This window comes from Cyclopterus lumpus, chromosome 13, assembly GCF_009769545.1.
Source record: "Cyclopterus lumpus isolate fCycLum1 chromosome 13, fCycLum1.pri, whole genome shotgun sequence".
In the NCBI taxonomy this organism is placed as follows: domain Eukaryota; kingdom Metazoa; phylum Chordata; class Actinopteri; order Perciformes; family Cyclopteridae; genus Cyclopterus; species Cyclopterus lumpus.
The window spans coordinates 12,951,296-12,969,636 of record NC_046978.1 but is presented as its reverse complement, the minus strand read 5'-3'; the positions used below and the strand labels follow the sequence as shown (position 1 = coordinate 12,969,636).

Here is an 18,341-nt window from a genome sequence, read left to right as displayed (position 1 = left end):
TTTTCTTATTTAATGGAAACTTTAGTGCAAAATAATCACGATTTTCTTGGCAATTTGAGTCAGTCTGTGCTCGTTATGAATGAAGAGGGGATATGGCGTCTCACGATATTTCATCACAATAGGATTCCACTCACAGAAGAAAGTATGAGCCCTACATGCTGCACATAGAGATAATCCACCCAAAAAAATGACTCCATTTGTTGTAACGCTGATTTGTTCAATTTAGGAACATTAGGTCCCTGCAAAGTCTTTCATCACAAGTACAGTATGTATGTTCATCCACATGACAGGAACGATGGATATGAATGGAATGCACATTTAACAGACTGTCAGTTGTTTGTTCGAATCAATACGATTAATAATTTCACCTTCTGCAACGCTGAGGATTTCAAAACATAAAAAATATACTTTTAAATACAGTTTCAACTCTACAAAAGTGTCTCGTCTCTACTTTAGAAGTAACTAATTCATAAACAACATTCTGCTTATTGGTGGATTCTCCCCTTCACAAAAACCAAAAGGTTTAGGTTTAGGAAATGATACCCAATCGTTTTTAATCACACGTTCGAAACCGTTGCATATAATATGACTAAGGATTGCACATACTATCATAGATCTATACAGTATATAACATTTGACATTCTAGTATAAAATTTAGTCCTAGGCCTACCAATAGATATCTTTTCATATACATTCGGGGTATAAAGCGTAGGCTGGGCTGGATCTCGTATGAAAGCTTTAAATACAGATAACACAATCTGGCCTATGCTTAGGTTGTTATCTACACTCAGCTTGATTTAAAAAAGAAATGCAGGGACACAGTGAAAAGTCATTACTGGCATTCTGTCCGTATCTCATGTCGGCTTTTTTAAAGATTAGTTTATCGTTTAATTTGAAACCCCCCCCAAAAAATGTACAAAAATCTGATGTGCACCAAAAGACAGATTCAGTCATGAAACAATAAAAAATACATTTGCATTTCAAATTTAAGGTACACTTTGTCGCGATGACGGTCAGTTCTTATTCTAAATTGCATTTGTAGAAGCTTAAATATTTTATTTAGACCGAGCAATGGCACAGCAACTTCCAACTTGTGGCGACTCAAAACAGCCTGCATGTTGTCCGATAACAGTCTGGCCTCCTGCCGCTCATCAGCAAGAGATACGGAACAACCAGGGGCCACAACGTTTGTGTTTGATGGGTCAAAACGAGCTTTTGTGCTTTCATAATATTGAGTGTACTGCTACAATAGACACTGAACCGTGTCTACTTTTTAACAGTAGCAAGCCTGCAGGCTACATGTACACTACATGTAGGATGACATTAGCACCACATGTAGTGCTAATGTGATCCTCCGGGACACTACCGACTCTACAGAAAGTAGCCACTGTAGCTGTTGACTGGCCCTGAATATCTGAATATCATAAAAAGGCAATTTTAGCTCTCATGAATGTTGATCAAATTTGACGGTGTGAGCAGTTGCACTCGAGACCTTTGCAATAGAGGCTTTCTGCGCTGTGGGTCCCCATGTTGCTTTTCTTCTGTTCTCGCTGAGCTCCATTGCGGACGTCTCCCACTGATATGCGGTGTACTCTGGAGCAACAGAAAAAACGCAAACACAATATTTATAAACACTAAACATTCCACCATATCAGAGCTGTCTGGTCTAATACAGTTACAACAATTGTACAATACTCTGACTGCCTCTTATTGAGTAGAGTCAAGACTGATGAGCCTGTGTGTATCCCTCCTGCCTCTCTAAATCTCATCCATCTACCTAATATTAAAACATTTGTTGTTATTAAATATGGATATTACAATATACCAAAGAGCCTGGATGATGAATACAAATGATGGAAAATGTAAGGAATCTATAATGTAGGACATTTGTATTAATACAATAATAATGTAAATGACTGTTCAATTGTAATTAAGATAATGTATTCAAAAACATCCAAATTCAGAACCTGCAGCAGTTGTCAGAGAGGACGGACCAAAAATATCAGATGGCGTTAACTAAGGTGCTCTCTTGTGAAATGGTATCACAATGCAAAATAACCTGCCTGGGACTGTATTGGGTTCCTGGTTTGGTTTACGCGGAAACCATCATCACGTCTCTCTCTCTTTCTTGACGGTGACGTCTCCACTGGCAGCAGCTCCGGCTCCACCGGCAGCTCCGCTTCCGGCGGCGGCCCCAGCTTCATTCCCTGCTCCAGGTGCAGCAGCTGATGCAGCAGTGCCCAGAATGGTGGAGACCTCTCCCTGCATGAAGGCCCAAGGGGGACTGTTGGGAGAGATGTCCAACGGACAGCGCTCTCCGCTGGGGCAGTACACCTCCCCATCGCCCCGCCGGCCCTGAATGTACACTCTGGTGCAGGGGAAGCAGAACCTAAATACGGGAAAGGTAGAGACATAAATATTAGGAATACCAACGACTAACGATTATTGCAGTAATAATTCAAGTTTATAGTATATACACAATGTAAAAACTAATACATGACCACAATGTCTTAAACTCCTTATTTCGTCTGACTAAAAGCCCCAAAACAAAGCACTTTATCTACAGAAACATACAGTTGCAAATTACATGACAAGACAAAAAATAGCAAACAAAACAGACCTATGCCCTGGCACGGATGGACACTGGACAAAGTGTGTGTCTTCCAGCCTCTCCTGACACAAGGTGCAGGACAGAGTGTTGCCAGTTGAATGGGTGTTGCTGGCAGATGCTGATCCCAGCTCAGAGGCCCCGCTGTGGGGCAACGCCGCAGCTGTGGTGGCTGCCTCTGCCGAGGTGCTGGATCCCAGGGACTCCCCTCCGGACCTCGAGGTGAGGGGGCGCGGCTGCCTGGCCGGAGATGAAGCGGGCTTGGGACTGGTCTGGCTCGCACCTCCAGCCAGGGTCGAGGACGATGAAGGCATGCCTGCTGCACCCTTGCTGGCGCTGCTGCCAGACACAGCCGTGTGCATCTGGGTCTGTATCTTGGCCTGGTTCTGGGACAAACTGAGCTCTCGTTCCAGCTCCGGTGTGATGAAAGGGGCGATCCCCATCCCTATCCCCAGCTGCCTGCGGCTCATCTCGGCCAGCACTGGGCCGGGAAAGATCATGGGGCTGCTCATGGGGGCAGTCCTGGCGGTCAGGCCCACCGGCATGCCCGCAAGTAGCCCATGGGGAATCCCCGCAATGCTCTGAGTTACCAGACTAGGAGGGATAGCAGCACCCAGCATGGGTCTTCGGCTGCCGCTGGGGCTCTGACGGTTCACCTCTTGAGGCGGCTGGCCGTCTCGGTGCAGCCCGTTGGGCGGCACACGGATAGCGGACAAGGCGCCTTCTCCTCTTCCTCCCCTCTCGAAGCGGTCAACGTGCGGCCGGCCCCCGTCCCCAGCACCGTCTCCTCTGCCAGATGTGCCGTGTTTATTAGGCGAGGGACCAGGTGACCTGACGTTCCCGTCCTGCATCCCGTGAGTCCGTTTCAGCTGTCGGGCGCTCGCTATCAGGAACTCGATCTGATTCGCTCCCTCGTAGTTGACGCAGCCACGACACACCACCTCGCTGAAGTCCCACACCACAGTCCACGGCATCTTTGGCAGGTCGCACAGGTAGCACCACTGGCGCCTGGAGGAGGAGGGGGACGACATGGCCGGCGGGCGAGCAAGCTAAGCTGAGCGGGTCCGACGAGCCAGCTAGCTTGCTGACGTGCTAGCACCCGTTAGCTCCGTTAACCTACTTCGCGTTGACAGGTGCGCTCGCGCTCTTCGCTTCCGGTTTTCTACCTTAACGGACTTCGAGCCGCTTCAGAACAATATTACACATCCTACGGTTATGAAGTAAATCCCATTTTAAAGTTGCTTTCGCTCCCTTTTGTTCATATGTTGGTTTTGTTTACCCACTTCGGCCTGCTCTCGACTGCTGTCAACCGCTTCACCCACCGACGGACGGTGGGACGTTACGTAACCTTGCGTGGTGCATTCTGGGCGTTTGAGTTTCGTCACCCAGTTTCGTCCGGCGAACCAACTCACCCCTGTCTAGTGTCGGAACTACAACTAAAACTGACACGGAAGTGACGTCATTACAGGTCAGAGTACGTTCGGCGTCAACACGTGTGCGTCCGCCGTAGCCACGCGTGTTGAAGTGGAACAAGTCTAATTTGAGCAGTTTGTGGTTATCTGTAAACATAAAACAATGCCTCGAGCGACATCATCTTCGTCGAGCGAAGACGATGAGGATAGTCATCCGACAGAATCACCTGTAGCGCGAAAGGAAACCGGTAAGTCCTCACGCGTTAGTGGTATTCTTTTGCAAAACGCTGGTATGTTTGGCAGTTTCACTCATTCACATACAAGGCAGACAAATAAATACACAGCACAGTAGCCTGTGCCATGCTGAGCCCCAGATTGTTAGCATATATGTTCTATGAATTGGAAACAATAACATCGCGTATTTAAAGTCTATCTATTTTAAGTACAGATGCCTAACAGCCTGACTCAAAATACTTATCTGCAACTGTCAAAGCCTTGGCCGCGTATATTTAAGCCCACGGGAGAGGGTGTTATTATATTCATGGCCTAATGAATGCGTGCCGTTTGGATCCACAGATAAGAAGACGACCACGTACCAGTGTCCCGATGACTTCGTGCCTTTCTGCCACAAGCCCTGCAGCAGCACTCTCACCGAGAGCCTGAAGAACGACGACAATGAGCTGTGGCTCATTAAAGCTCCTGCCAGCTTCAACCCAGAATGGTGGGTAGGAAACCGCTTCGCTGCTTCCAAATAATCTCTCAAGAAGAATCATGAAGCTGTTCTGGTGTCTTAGCAAAGATGGGGGAGGAGGAGGAAGAGAAAGAAAAACAAACCTACTTTATAATTACGGCAGCAGAGGATGGAATAGTATATTAATGGTAACAGTAATATAAATGTGACTAATAATAATAACAATAGTAGTAGTGGTGTCGGGCTGGGCCACAGTCCAGATAAAACATGCTCCATACGAGAGAGCACAACGATTTTGTGGCTAATGGCAACCCAAAGTACAGGATACAACTTGTGGAAGAACTATAAAAGCAAGCAGGCAAAAGCACACCAAATAAAAACAATGAAACAAGCTAACGAATGCATTTGAATTAAGCACAGACGCTGTAGGTAAATTCAGCATGTTTAGTTCCTTTTAAAAGAAAATTATGTAGTTTGGTGTAAACGTTGACCTCGTCTCCCCTCCCTCCCCCCAGTTTCAGCGGCATCAAGGTGCCCCTCTCTGGTATCCAGACCCTGAAGGTTCCCACGGCTCCAGGCGGAGCCAAGACTGGGAGCAGCCAGCAGATCTACAGCATCCTGGCATCCCCACACGGCACCTCAGAACTCCACCTGCTCACCAGTGGCGAGCGGTCGTCCGGAGGCGTGGTTTTCGGGCCGGCCTTTACGGGCCTGTTGAACGTGTGCGAGAACTACGGGGACAGCGGTGCTAACCAGGCCCCTCAGGTCATCCACGCCACGCCGCCGCCCTCCTTACCGCCGGGACTGAAGCAGCGGTTCCACCCTTTCGGCAGCAAGACGCCCACACTGACCTGCGTGGCAGAAAGCGAGGTGGACGGAGCCGCCATGGGGCCCTCGTCCGCCACCCTCTGCCCGCTGGACGTCAAGCGGTTCGTGGAGGAAACTTGGCAGGAGGAGGAAGGGAGGAAAAGGAAGAAGAAGAAGAACAAAGAAAAGCGAATAAAGACGGAGCTACCGGACGAGGTGGTGGTGAAAGTGGAACCCGTCGCCGAAGTTCAGCGACAATGGGGGCTCCCCTTCCAGCAGGGCGACGCTTTGGAGGAGACGACGAAAAAGAAGAAGAAAAGGAAGGATCGGGAGCGGAAAGAGGTGGAGGAGGGCGTGGAGCCCAGCGTAACGGTGAAGGAGGAGGTCACTGTGAAATGTGAACCGGTCGACGATTCCTACGGCGACGTTGCAATGGGAAAGAAGAAGAAGAAGAAAAAAAAGAAGGGAAGCAAACCTGGCGACGACTAGCCCTGTCGTTTGTTTATTTTAGGCCTCATCGGAGCCATTTTACCACGACTTTACTAATGCAGGGCTTGCTTTGGCAAGGACATGGCTTTTCAGAAAAAGGAAAAAGCAGAAGAACACATCCTGACTCAATTGAGCGGTGGATTCATCCCAGCGTCTTTAAGGGCCAACGTTCCTCTCTCGAGTGACAGCTTTACATACAAAGAATGTGCCCCAGCGGTATAAGAGTCAGTCGGAGGGCGAACTTCTGCGTTGTTTGCCAGCGTCTGTCAAGTCGCGTTAGGTTTGATGGGATCACACTCGCACACCGTGTCCGTGTGCGCAATCACACAGCCGAGGCAGCGCACTGGTTTGGCAGCAGGTCCAGTAAAAACCAGGTGTCATGTTTTAGAATTTTTTTTTTTAAGATCTGAGTCACATGTCTTGGAGAACACATAAAATAAACTCCCCAAAAATTAAATGAAAGAAATGTGTTTGTGTTTTTCCGCCTGTGCCTTGATTGAGCAGTGATTTCATCCAGAAGGAATGGAACCAGAACTGGTGTTGTGCAACAATAGGAACGTGCCCAATGTACTAATCTGTTTGCTCATGGTCTGGTGTTTTTGATGATGGGGAGGAGGAAGGAGGAGAAGTTTGCATTAAGTCTAGAAATCTGTTCCGTGGACAGACATTTAGGTTTGCCAATGATATTTTCTGAATGAAATGCAAAGAGTAGTTTATTCGGCGATGCACTTCATTGTGAAATGAAGTCGTAGCTCAATAAATATCTTCCTTTCTCTCGGAAATCAGTAGTGGAACATGTTTGAGAATCTGCTGAAATGGTGCTATGTAGTTTCACATCAAATTTCCTGAAGTACCGCCCATTAAATACGTCCGGCCCGGAGTTTCATGATGGACTTCATGATCTGTTCAGTGGCTTTTTCTCCGCTCTGCCATGTCTGCTCCGTGGCTATAACCTGTTGGCGTGCGGAAGATCCTATTTGACACAAAGCCCTGGCATCAGAACCCCTGGGGGTTGATACCAAGTGCGTAAATCTCGTCGTATCTGTGGCCAGCAGAACGTCCTCTCCAATATGGAGAAATGAGCAGCTGCCACAGACAGATGGCGCCACAGTCCAGCATGTGTCCTGCGTGGAGCGGCCTGCCCTTTTTTGTCGGAAGACATCCAAGCTTATTATTTACATGCTGGCATTTCTTTTCACTAATTTCATTTTGTTTATTCTACATTTTTGTTTATTCCACGCACACAAAAGACGGGATTTATAAATTCCACAATTTTATTTTTCCCCCAGACGGCAGCAAATCATAAGAACTCGGTGACACTGGTGAAACACCTCCAGAACGGGCTTTGCACCCCCACCCCCTCCACCGCTCCACCCACCCCCCTGCTCTGCACTGGCGTATGGTACTGCTTCTTAATGAGCTCAGGCACCTCTGGTGCTATCTCACCATCTGTAGTAACCCTCTGCACAAGCTGCAGGGCTTATTGATCCAGCCTTCATGTGTGCGTTCACATTTTATTACTCATTCTAAATGGGGTCACAAAATAAACGGAACCATTGTGAAGAGTAAAAAATAAAACCATTAGATACCAAAAATGATTTTTTTTTCAACTAGTTTTCTACTCGCTGAATAGGACTTATGATATGTTTTGGGGTTCAGCAAGTGGCATATTATAGCAGAGGGCTACAGATGTTGGATCAAGCGCTTTTCCCCGTGAGTCACATCTAATGCCAGATTTCTGCGTCTCCTCACATGTCGAATGTGTGCGTGACCGTCTGGGCTTCGGGAGCCAGAGTGTGGGTTTGAGTGCATGGGTGCATATGTAAATTAAAGGGGTAGAGCGAGAGTGTGTGTGAGTGCGCAGCTGCCTGATTATTTTTACGTAACAAAAATAAATATGTATTCTTTTAGTCAGTGATTGTAATTCAATTCAATTCAGTTTATTTTGAATAGCCCAATATCACAAATTACAAATTGGGGAAAAACTCCCCAAAAATAACCTTTCACAGGGAAAAAAGGGAAGAAACCGTCAGGAGAGCAACAGAGGAGGATCCCTCTCCCTGGATGGACAGAATGAATAGATGTCATGTGTACAGAATGAATAGCATTACAAAGTTACATAAACACATTACATGAATATGACAATGTATGAATGGAGCTTCAATCCATGAAACAGAAGGAGGTAGAGAGGAGGGGGGGCGGGGGCGCATCAGCAGGGCCAACGCTGGAGGCCGGCTCACCAGGCATTAGACACCTCCAGGTCCAATAGACCCTATGAGACGTGAAGTCACAAAGACTCCAGGGAGGAAGCAAAGTTAATAAGGTGCAATGGAGAGAGAAGAGGAGATAGGTGCTGAGTGTATCCTAAAACATCCCTAGCAGCCTATAAGCCTATAGCAGCATATCAAGGGGCTGGACCAGGGCAAACCTGATTCAGCCCTAACTATAAGCACTATCAAACAGGAAAGTCTTAAGTCTATTCTTGAATGAGGTGACTGTGTCTGCCTCCCGGACTGAAAGGGGAAGCTGGTTCCATAAAAGAGGAGCTTGATAACTGAAGGTTCTGGCTCCCATCCTACTTTTTAGGACTCTAGGAACCACAAGTAGCCCCGCATTTAGTGAGCGCAGCTCTCTAGTGGGGCAATATGGTACTACAAGCTCCTTAAGATATGATGGTGCATCACCAATCAAGGCTTTGTAGGTGAGGAGAAGAATTTTAAATGTGATTCTTGATTTTACAGGGAGCCAGTGCAGAGCAGCTAATACAGGAGTAATGTGATCTCTTTTCTTCGTTCTTCTTAGTTTTTTCTTGTAAATCAGTAGGAACAAATAAAAACCACAATTATCCCTTTTTTAATATCTATATCTATATCTATAGATATAGATATATATATCTTTATCTATATATATTGACTATAACTTTCCTTTCTCAATTCAATTCAGTTCATTTTGTATAGCCCAATATCACAAATTACGAATTTGCCTCAGAGGGCTGAGCAGTGTGATACCACACTGCTCAGCCCTCTGAGGCAAATTCGTCTGTGGCAGCTGCTCATTTCTCCATATTGGAGAGGACGTTCTGCTCATATTGTAAAGTGACGCGAAGCAGCAACTCCACCGCTTCGCCTGTCAATATATGAGTCAAATTTAGTTTTCACCGTGGCACCAACTTTAAACTATGTATAAGTGAAGAAATAATGATCTATTGCTTCACTATTAGTTAACACTGGCCCAAGGAGCATGCTCAGCATCTTCTTCTCTACTTCAAGGTATCCTTTATCGCCACCTACTGGAGCGAGATGTTTCGTAACACAAAGGTGGTGTGGAAAGAATTTGTTATCACGACGAAGAGGAAAATATCTGTATACCTTTTTTATTTTGTACTTGTTCACCCAGTGACCTGAACAGATGTTGATAGCAGCAGCCAGCTGAAATTATACAAATAGACAATAATCATCAGTTAATCTTGTTGTGCAGGGTTCTTTCTCTCTTCCAGACGCCACTCTTTTCTTTCCTCTTGTCTCTGTCCATGTAATGCATTGGAGTCACAAAGGCTTTGGATAAGCACACATTTTGGCTTAAGTTGAAACACTTAAAAGCCAGTGCAGCGATTTAAGAACAGGTGCAACGTGTGTTTAGTCCTGAAAGTGAGAGCCAGTAGGCTTTATAGCCGTAACATATTGTGGAAATTGTAAATCATTTCTTCCGTCTACGTCCTGAAATATTTAAAAGTATAGGCCATATTGTTTTTTTTAAACCAGAAATCTCAACACCTGTTTAAGTATTGACTGAAGAGCTGTAGCTCACTGTCAACCGGCTGCTGAATACATAAATATAAGATAACAAGGTTTTTATTGTCATTGTTGTTATACAACGACATTTTTTATAATAGCCTTTATAATGAGTATCAGGTGTTTTTTTTGCATCTGTAGTATTTTATAGATTTTTCGTAGTTCCAGATTTTACATTCAATATGTTTTTCACTGTTCTCACGTTCCTAATGGCAGAAACACGCTTTTACTTTTAAAAAGTGTAATATTTTGACCGCCATTGCACAGTATGTAGGTCAGTATTGCGTCTGTATATTAATGTGTCTACGTCTTGTTATGGAGCTTCTGCTATTTGTCTAAATCTTTCATTGAGGTTGCATCAGTTTCCTGTGTGTGCGCGCAGCAGTGTGGTCCAGAGGGTGCGACACATTTTTCATCTCATTTCCACCACGTGTGAAATTCACCATCAGCTGAATTTACTCGGAAGCCATCGTTGCCTTTCCTTGGAGCGTTCGTCTCTCTGCACCGGGTCAACGGGTAAGAGATAATTGCACATTCTCTGGCAAAGTTCACACACCTGCTGGGAGGAGAATTATGAGCACCGTTTCTTTCACAATGTCTGCCGGCAGTGTAAATGTACACACAAAGGAGGTTTAAAAGTGCAGAACCAGACGCTGTGAGTGCAGCAGCCGGATTACGTAAGGTGAGGGGTCCCTTCCGTCTCCGGCACCACCTTCACATGGATGGAGTCGCACCTGCCGGACTGTGGAGGATGCTCTTGTCTTTCAGTGAGGCAGGCAGACAAGTACCAAAAAAAAGTGCACATGCTACAAAATGAATTCAGTTTTTGACATCGTTCATTTGGGGAACAGGAGTGATATTTCTTCCTCTCTGAGCGGGTGATTGGACACAGGAGGAAACAATCAGGGACAGGGCAGACAATCACAGGGACAGGAAGAGCAGAGAAACAGAGGACACGAGAGACAAGGACTTCAAAATAAAACAGGAAACACGACACAACACTACAGATCCACTACAGATCCTGACATCACCGGCGTTAGTTGGAGAAGAGAAGCAGCAGAATTGCAGGCATTAAAGCAATAAAGTGGGTGTTTAATCTCTTTTTTTAAATAAGTGAAATAATGAAGAATATATTTGGGATTGTCGTGCTGCTTCTAACCCTTTAAAATACAATATAGGCCTTGGTCAATCATGAAGTAAAATGTGAAATGGTCCATTCTGCCCCTGTTGCTGTTACATCATTATTATTATGGACGCAAAACAATAATATAGTACTACAGGTACAGGAATGCTGCTTCTGTCTGTGAAAATAATGATTGTTTTTAATGTTTTCATGATTTGTTAATGGGGACACAGGAGGAAGAGGAACACCAGTATAGTAGCAGGTGGGGTTGGCTCTGGATGTAAGGTTCCAGCCCCACTGTATCTTAGCAAACCCCCCCCCCCCCTCCCCCCCTCCGGCTGAGTGTTTAAGTCCTCTTGAAAGCACCGCTGTCCCCGCTGAGGGGTCAGGAGGGCAGAGCCTGGGCTCGAGGGCGGTGAGGCGGGTTCATGTTTAAGGAGCGCAGAGTGAGCCGGAGAAAGGTGCTGCATCTGTGAGTATGATGTGGACCGACCGAGGGTTTAAACAAGAAGCAGGCCTTAGTGTTTATTTCTTCTTTTGTTATTGTGAGGGACATTATCAGCAGCTGTTTTTATTGTGTGTTTCCTCTTTTTCCCTTCACTTGGGTACTACAAGATAAATATTCAGAGCAGCCATCGACCAACGAGACTTATTTTGTAATCAGTGTCCTTTATCATCAGGGAACACAACAACCGTTGGATGTGTGGGAATATTTATATAAAATATGGGGGCGGGGGATTGAAAGGAATCAAATAATAAAATATAGGAGAAATCTGCCTCAGATAAGAATGAAGAAACTTGCCTCTGCTTTGAAGATAACAACCTCCCGTGAGACCCTATGAGGATCAATATTTGACCAAAAACTTCGCCCCCCAGTATACAGAGGCTCAACTTGAAGGTCACAGGGGTCAAATGCGAGCTATGACAATAGAGGCAGTGACGGTTAGTCACCGCAACATCAGTAATCTTACACCTGCTGCTGTAATGCATTAAGGCCATCCAAAGGTATGGAATGATGCAATGTAGCTCTCCGTGTGATACTGTGTGTGTATTGGCTTCTTGTTGTCTGGTCTGGTCAGTGCAGTTTCTCTGTGTGTGCGTGTGTGTATGAGTGTGTGTGTGTGTGTGTGTGTGTGTGTGTGTGAAGCTGGGAGTTAGGCTGCGGTGCTGACAGCCAAGGAGGAGGAGGAGGATGAATAATAAATGCAGTCTGAAGTTTGGATCCAACGTGTTCAGACTACTAAGCAGAGCCAATGCCTATACGATAAGATTTTTTTGGGGGGGATGGGGACAGGGTGTGTGAAGGTTTTCGGGGGTGCTGTTGGTATAATGAATTGGAGAACCAATTCTCGCCTGCCCTCTCCTCCCTCTGCGATGATCTCTCTCTCTCTATCTCTCTCTCATGCCTCTCTTGCTTTCCCTTTCAACCAGCGCGCCTCACTCCAGTCAGCCTGCGGGCAATGTGAGCGTTGCCATGGTAACGTGGAGAGGACCACGGCATTGGAGAGAGAGAGAGAGAGAGAGAGGAGGGGTGCAGCTCATCAATGTCTTAAAGCCCTCCTCCCCTCCCCCAACCAGACGCACACACGTACACTTCTTCAGCCATGCTGTCGAAAGAACAAACATCACAAAGGGCTCGAGCCTAAAATGTGCTGCAGAGAAACTCAAACTCCACACATCTATCTATCTATCTATCTATCTATCTATCTATCTATCTATCTATCTATCTATCTATCTATCTATCTATCTATCTATCTATCTATCTATCTATCTATCTATCTATCTATCTATCTATCTATCTATCTATCTATCTATCTATCTGTTTATCTAACTATCTATCTATCTATCTATCTAACTATCTATCTGTCTATCTGTCTATCTATCTGTCTATCTGTCTATCTATCTATCTATCTATCTATCTATCTATCTATCTATCTATCTATCTATCTATCTATCTATCTATCTATCTATCTATCTAACTATCTGTCTATCTATCTATCTGTCTATATAACTATCTATCTATCTATCCATCTGTCTTTTCTTCAGCCCTTTACATGACCCTCTTTTTCTATTTTCCTCCACCTTTTCCAATTACATGTTTCTATATCCAATGTTCTTTACTGTATGTGTGCCTGTGTGTGTGATCCTGTCTGTGTGTGTGTGTGTCATTTACAGCTCCAGCCCTCTAATAAGCTATTGCGCTGAAGCTGAGAGTGTGACATGGATCAATAACTGGATATATGAATCTATTCATGCACAAACTGACATGACAATGGTAATTCATGTCTTCTCCTTTATTTTCTCAAAGGCAATATGGAGGGAGTTGAAAGTGCCCGTGTGTGTGTGTGTGTGTGTTTGTGAGAGACATTGCAGCGTGGATCTGAAGAGGCTGCGGCAGCTGTCGACAAACAACGACAATCCTTACCGCACCAACAACTTGATTGCATACTAATGTTTTGGTATGACGCATCTCTCTCTTTCTCTTCCCCCCCCCCATCCCAATCAGCCTCCCTGCCTCTCCCTCCAATCTATTTTCATATGTCTCTCTGTCTTTCTTCTTGTCCTCCCTCCCACCTAGCTCTTCACATTGTGTGGCAGTGATATGTCACTGAGCTGCTGCTGCTGGTACAACCCACCCACCGCCTCTGCAACGACAAACAGGAGATTCATCCACTCGGGACTTAAAGGGAGAGAACGAGGCCGTTGCCCACGTGACAAACAGAGCGCCGTTACTAGGGCTGCAAATATAATATTCATTCAATATTTATTATTTCCTGATTTTCAGAAGATAGTGAAAATGACCAAAACAGGCACACTAACCTGTAACAGAACTGGCAATCTGATTGTCTTTCAAAATGAAAATGCCAGTAAATAAAATTAATTAGATGATTATCTAATCTTTCAGTTCATTGTTTTGGCCTTGTGGCCCACACATTAAGTGTTTTGATTCATCCTGATAATGTGTTGCAGTTTTAAAAAAACGCTCTTAAAACCGGTCGATACCTGACCGGCATCAAACGGCAAGACAATGAACCATTAGCTGGGGGATGGAGTGATGCATGCTGCTGCTACAGGGCCAGGTTTCTCCCTCAAGTGCTGGTGGAGACCAAAACAGAGATAAAAGGAGAGACTCGCATTCATCAGGTGGGATTAAACACAACTTGTTTTCGAATGAGACAATTGTCTGCGAACACATTATCCGTATCAGCTTCATATGTGCAGCGTGGTGTTTACAGCTTGTTTCTGCTGCCCCCAAGAGGCTAACAACCACTTTAAAGCGCTTTTTGGAGGTTTAAAGAAACCAACGTTGACAGTTGATCGGAGACGGGATGCGAGAAGTGGTGTCAAAGTGAGGTGCTTCAACCATAGAACTGTGTGGGACACAATAAGTTGTGTTTCAGGGAATTAAAAACATGGGTTATTTCAAGTGTTTGAACAAAACAATTTCATTATAAAATCCAAAACGGAGACCAAAATATTGAACAGATGATCATTACATGGAACAAGTGAATGTCTGGAAGCTTTACTTGAGAATTTACTTGTGGAAATGTAGATTTTTCTGTCGAACTACTGTCTAATTGTTTCTACTCAAATATTGCATAAAGCATTCTGCAATATATATTCAGCTGAAAGCTCTCTGACTCACACCCATTAAATCCTCTGTAGCTACGACAGAAACATGGGGGCAGACAGGTGTTAAGCCTAGAGGGAGGTGAGAAGTTTGGTACTCAATATGAGGAAGTTGGAGATGATATTTTAGTGAATGTTGAACGTCTGCTTTTTCTTTTTGAGGCGGAGATTAGCCGTATGGATTTGAGGATTTGATGCTCCATTGCTCTTTTTGTCATTATAAAAATCTGTAAAACAACAAGTTGATAAAAAAAGGAAATGATTTGTCCACACAAACAATGGGAGCACGTTTTGTTTGCCTGGATCGTTGCAAATGTTAGAACAGTGAGCGCTGTGCGAGACGGAGTGTGATCGGCTGCACAGAGAATCTGTTGCAAGGCTCACTGTGAACAGACCAGTCAAGTCTGACATATGTTTTCAAAGCAGCCCTCTTAGCAGCTTGCAGCAGTTGCCATGGAAACCCCAATGCCATTTCCCCCCATTGTTTGGACCGCTTGATATCCTGAAAGCTTTTTTCCGAGTCCTGGTTCATTAGAAGACAAGAAGACCGACATCAAGAGCTGGGCTTTGCGTAGTTTGTGCTTACATCCGGAATTTATGTGTGGGCATTTTTACAAGAATGCATAATTATCTGTGTGTGTGTGTGTGTGTGTTAGTTCAGTCTCTATCAGAGGTGGCAACAATGGAACGTGTCCTTCCATTGACCTTAGTAGATACATACATGGACTGAGTCTGTGCTGCTCTTTTTTTGCCACAGCTGAAATTATATATTTATAATATTCTAGTTTTTAGGTGAATCCATCCTTTTTTAAGTACACAAAGTACTTTCAATGCTTAAATCTTCTTTAGAATGAGCACCTGGTACCTTAAAACCCCTCTTCCCCCTTGTGATTTGCCAAATTCTAATTTCAAACACATACAATTTTGCCATTTCTGGACTGCTGCTGTTTTACTCTTATAAGCTGTGCGTGGTTGATATATGAAATCCCTTGGATGAAAAACTTTTCTTATATGAAAAACCTTGAGCTTAATTCATTCCATTAAAGTCTTGATAAAAGGGCTCCCGTACAAGCACACACCATGTGTCAGGGTGCGGTGTAAGCCTTGTTGTTAATGCTAATTATTCATTTTCTAACAAAAAAAATGTTTGGGTTAAAATATTAATTGATGGAAATGGTTCATTGAAACCCTGTCTATATAGTTACCCTATTATTGTCTACCAAACTACACTTTTAATGGAAATCTCAGAGAAATTAGAGACCTTTTAAATTATTTTCTAACATTTTTAAAAATAACTTATTTATGATTATTATCGATATATACTGTATATATATTGTATGTATGTATTCATTTCTCCAGCCACTTCCTCCAACTCCAACACCTTTGAGGCATCCAGATCCCTCAAAGGTGTTCTGAGTCTACCTCAGGATTTCCCTCCAGTTGGTCCAGGATCAATCAGAGTTTCGCGCTGCAGTTTTAGTCTTTACTCCTTCTTCCTGTCTCTAAAAAGCGAGCCCCTTTTCAGAGGCTCATCCCTTTTGGTCAACACTGCTGGTAATTGACGTCTTCTCCACAGATTTGGATTAGAACTTTGACCTAAGTTCACCTTCAGGCGCTTCCTCTTACCCCGTCTCATTAACAAGACCTGAAAGACACTTGAATTCCTACGCTTGGAACAGCAACCCACTTCCAGACCGGAGTGAGCCACTTGAGTACCATGACCTCAGACTTGGAGGTGCTGACTCCTCCTCGGGTTCTCACTCGGCTAGAAACCATCCCAATTCAAGCAGAGCCACATCGTCTGTAAAAATTTAAAATTTTTAAAAAAAGCAGACCTGAGGCCACCAAAACCGACACTTTCATCCCTGTCTGCAGAGATTTGGTCCATTAAAAATAAAGCAGCCCAGTGTATTACTAGAGGCTGGAGAAAGTTTCAACACTTTTGCAAAACATTTGCACAGCAAATATCTTGGTGACAACAATTCTTTAACCTTGTTACCCAATAGTGCCCCCTCTTTAGATGAAGAGGTGGTTTACACACTCAACTAGACTTATTCTTATTGTCAGTTCTCATCCTGACAGTTTCCTTTCCTAAAAACTGACCTCACAGTAAATACTGTGTTTCCATTCCCAGACTTTCCTCTCATCTCACGATGCCTCCCAGGGCTGCCGCCTTCCCAGAGTGCCTAGTGTGTGTGTGTGAGCCATCATTCATTCTTGGGTCAGAGTTGAAGCTGCTGGATCAGAGATGAATTGGCCATCGGAAGAGTCCTGCTGGGCAGCCATCTGCGGGATGACGAGCCCTTCTGCCCAGAGTCCTAGAGACCGGACCGGGGGGGGGTTCATTGGAAACGGTTCTGGCAGGCAAAGAGGATTAATAACACGTTGCCCTTCCCAAAGAAGTGCTTCAGCAATTAGCTTCTGTTGAGAGAGATCTGAAGTCACACAGCCATTTTAGCTGCTGCGTCATTCCCAGGCCGGTCAGAATCCAAAAGGAACATTTCTCGAGAGACATATTGGTGATGCACTGAAAACGACTCTCCTGTTGTGGAAAACAAGATGCTTACCTCTTTGGTTAGCCTCCTCCGTCATGCTATGATTGAAACATTCAGGAGGTGGTAGGCTACTTTTAAAGTAAAATCGATTATGTGTTGCTAATTGAGAAAGAAGCTAACGTGTTTTTGACTGCTTGGACAACATGGTGTGGCGGTTTGTGTTTTTAACACTTAAACATAATGGAACGGATGGATTATGGCCATTGCCAGGGAAAATAAACACCATGATTGTTGACCTATTGGTAGCTTTGTCAATCGTTTTCTTCATCTGGGCATGTGTCTGACACTCAGATAATTTAGCAGCCAGTAGCGGCTTAAACAATAAGTAAACAGCTGCACTTGTTCACTTTTATCAAGGCAGCACCAATCAATACCTGATATGAACCATAGATCAGATGACTATGTGTCGTGACACACCCACAGAGAATTATGGCACACCTCTATGGAGCAAACTGTTCTCATCAACCCCAAATCCAGCTGCAGGAGGCAGCTGTCTCAGCTAGCAAGTCCTTATGAACCAGCTGCACGCTACCGGCATAAACAGCAAACCAAATTAGCACCTAGCTTGGGAACATAGTGAAGCAAGTGAATGTGCAGTTAATACTACACTCATTATTAAACCTTATGGTTATTCATGAGTAAATAATCGCTTTTTAATATATTGAAAAAAAGAAGAAAATAATTCTGAACTGGATTAGAAATGATTATACTCAATACTCCGGTCTTTATTAATATAGCAGCAGGGCCTGTTTAATACCGGCGTTTGGTACCCTTCACTAGGAGGGACTTTGTGGTTAACCTGCTCAGCTGCTCAACTGTAGTTCAGCTAGTTCTACAGTTTGAAAGTAGATGTATGAGTTTTGTATAAGTGGTCCATTCTGCCATTGGTTTTTATTTGAAAGAAGATGTTTTGTTGTCCTTCCTGTTGAGATGACACACCCCTACAAACTCACTGTATCACACCGACTCCAATCACAGATTGCCCGACTTGCTTCAGCATTACTCAGAGGATAGCTGATCTGAAAGGAAGACTTGCAATCCTCCACCAACTTAATGAAGAGACGAGAAACCAAAGATGCCGCTGTTACCAAAAATGGTGATGATTTCTTTTTTGTAACTTTTATTCAGTTTTACTGAACAGAAAAAAACAAGACAAAACATCGTAAATGACAATGAGACAAAAAGAGGAAAAAAAATGAATAATAAAGAAATAAAGAAAAGACAGACATGTAGGA

The 18,341-nt window shown here is 44.3% G+C and overlaps 2 protein-coding genes and 1 long non-coding RNA gene across 3 annotated transcripts; 2 read left to right on the top strand and 1 right to left on the bottom strand.

Annotated features, from left to right (window-relative positions):
- Positions 1-3,961, bottom strand: irf2bp1 (interferon regulatory factor 2 binding protein 1). Its single transcript, XM_034548427.1, has 3 exons — positions 2,621-3,961; positions 2,064-2,389; positions 1-1,593 (listed from the first exon to the last, which is right to left on the bottom strand). The coding sequence occupies exons 1-2, from the start codon at positions 3,637-3,639 to the stop codon at positions 2,110-2,112; spliced, it is 1,299 nt and encodes a 432-aa protein (XP_034404318.1). The 5' UTR covers positions 3,640-3,961; the 3' UTR covers positions 1-1,593; positions 2,064-2,109.
- A 39-nt stretch (positions 3,962-4,000) lies between these two features.
- On the top strand, positions 4,001-6,123 carry polr1g (RNA polymerase I subunit G). Its single transcript, XM_034548428.1, has 3 exons — positions 4,001-4,268; positions 4,597-4,741; positions 5,227-6,123. Exons 1-3 carry the CDS (start codon positions 4,184-4,186, stop codon positions 6,005-6,007), a joined length of 1,011 nt encoding a protein of 336 aa, XP_034404319.1. The 5' UTR covers positions 4,001-4,183; the 3' UTR covers positions 6,008-6,123.
- A 4,089-nt stretch (positions 6,124-10,212) lies between these two features.
- LOC117741484 lies at positions 10,213-17,341 on the top strand. Its single transcript, XR_004610737.1, has 2 exons — positions 10,213-10,314; positions 16,686-17,341. It is a non-coding gene; the product is annotated as an uncharacterized LOC117741484 (long non-coding RNA).
- Positions 17,342-18,341: the final 1,000 nt, after the last annotated feature.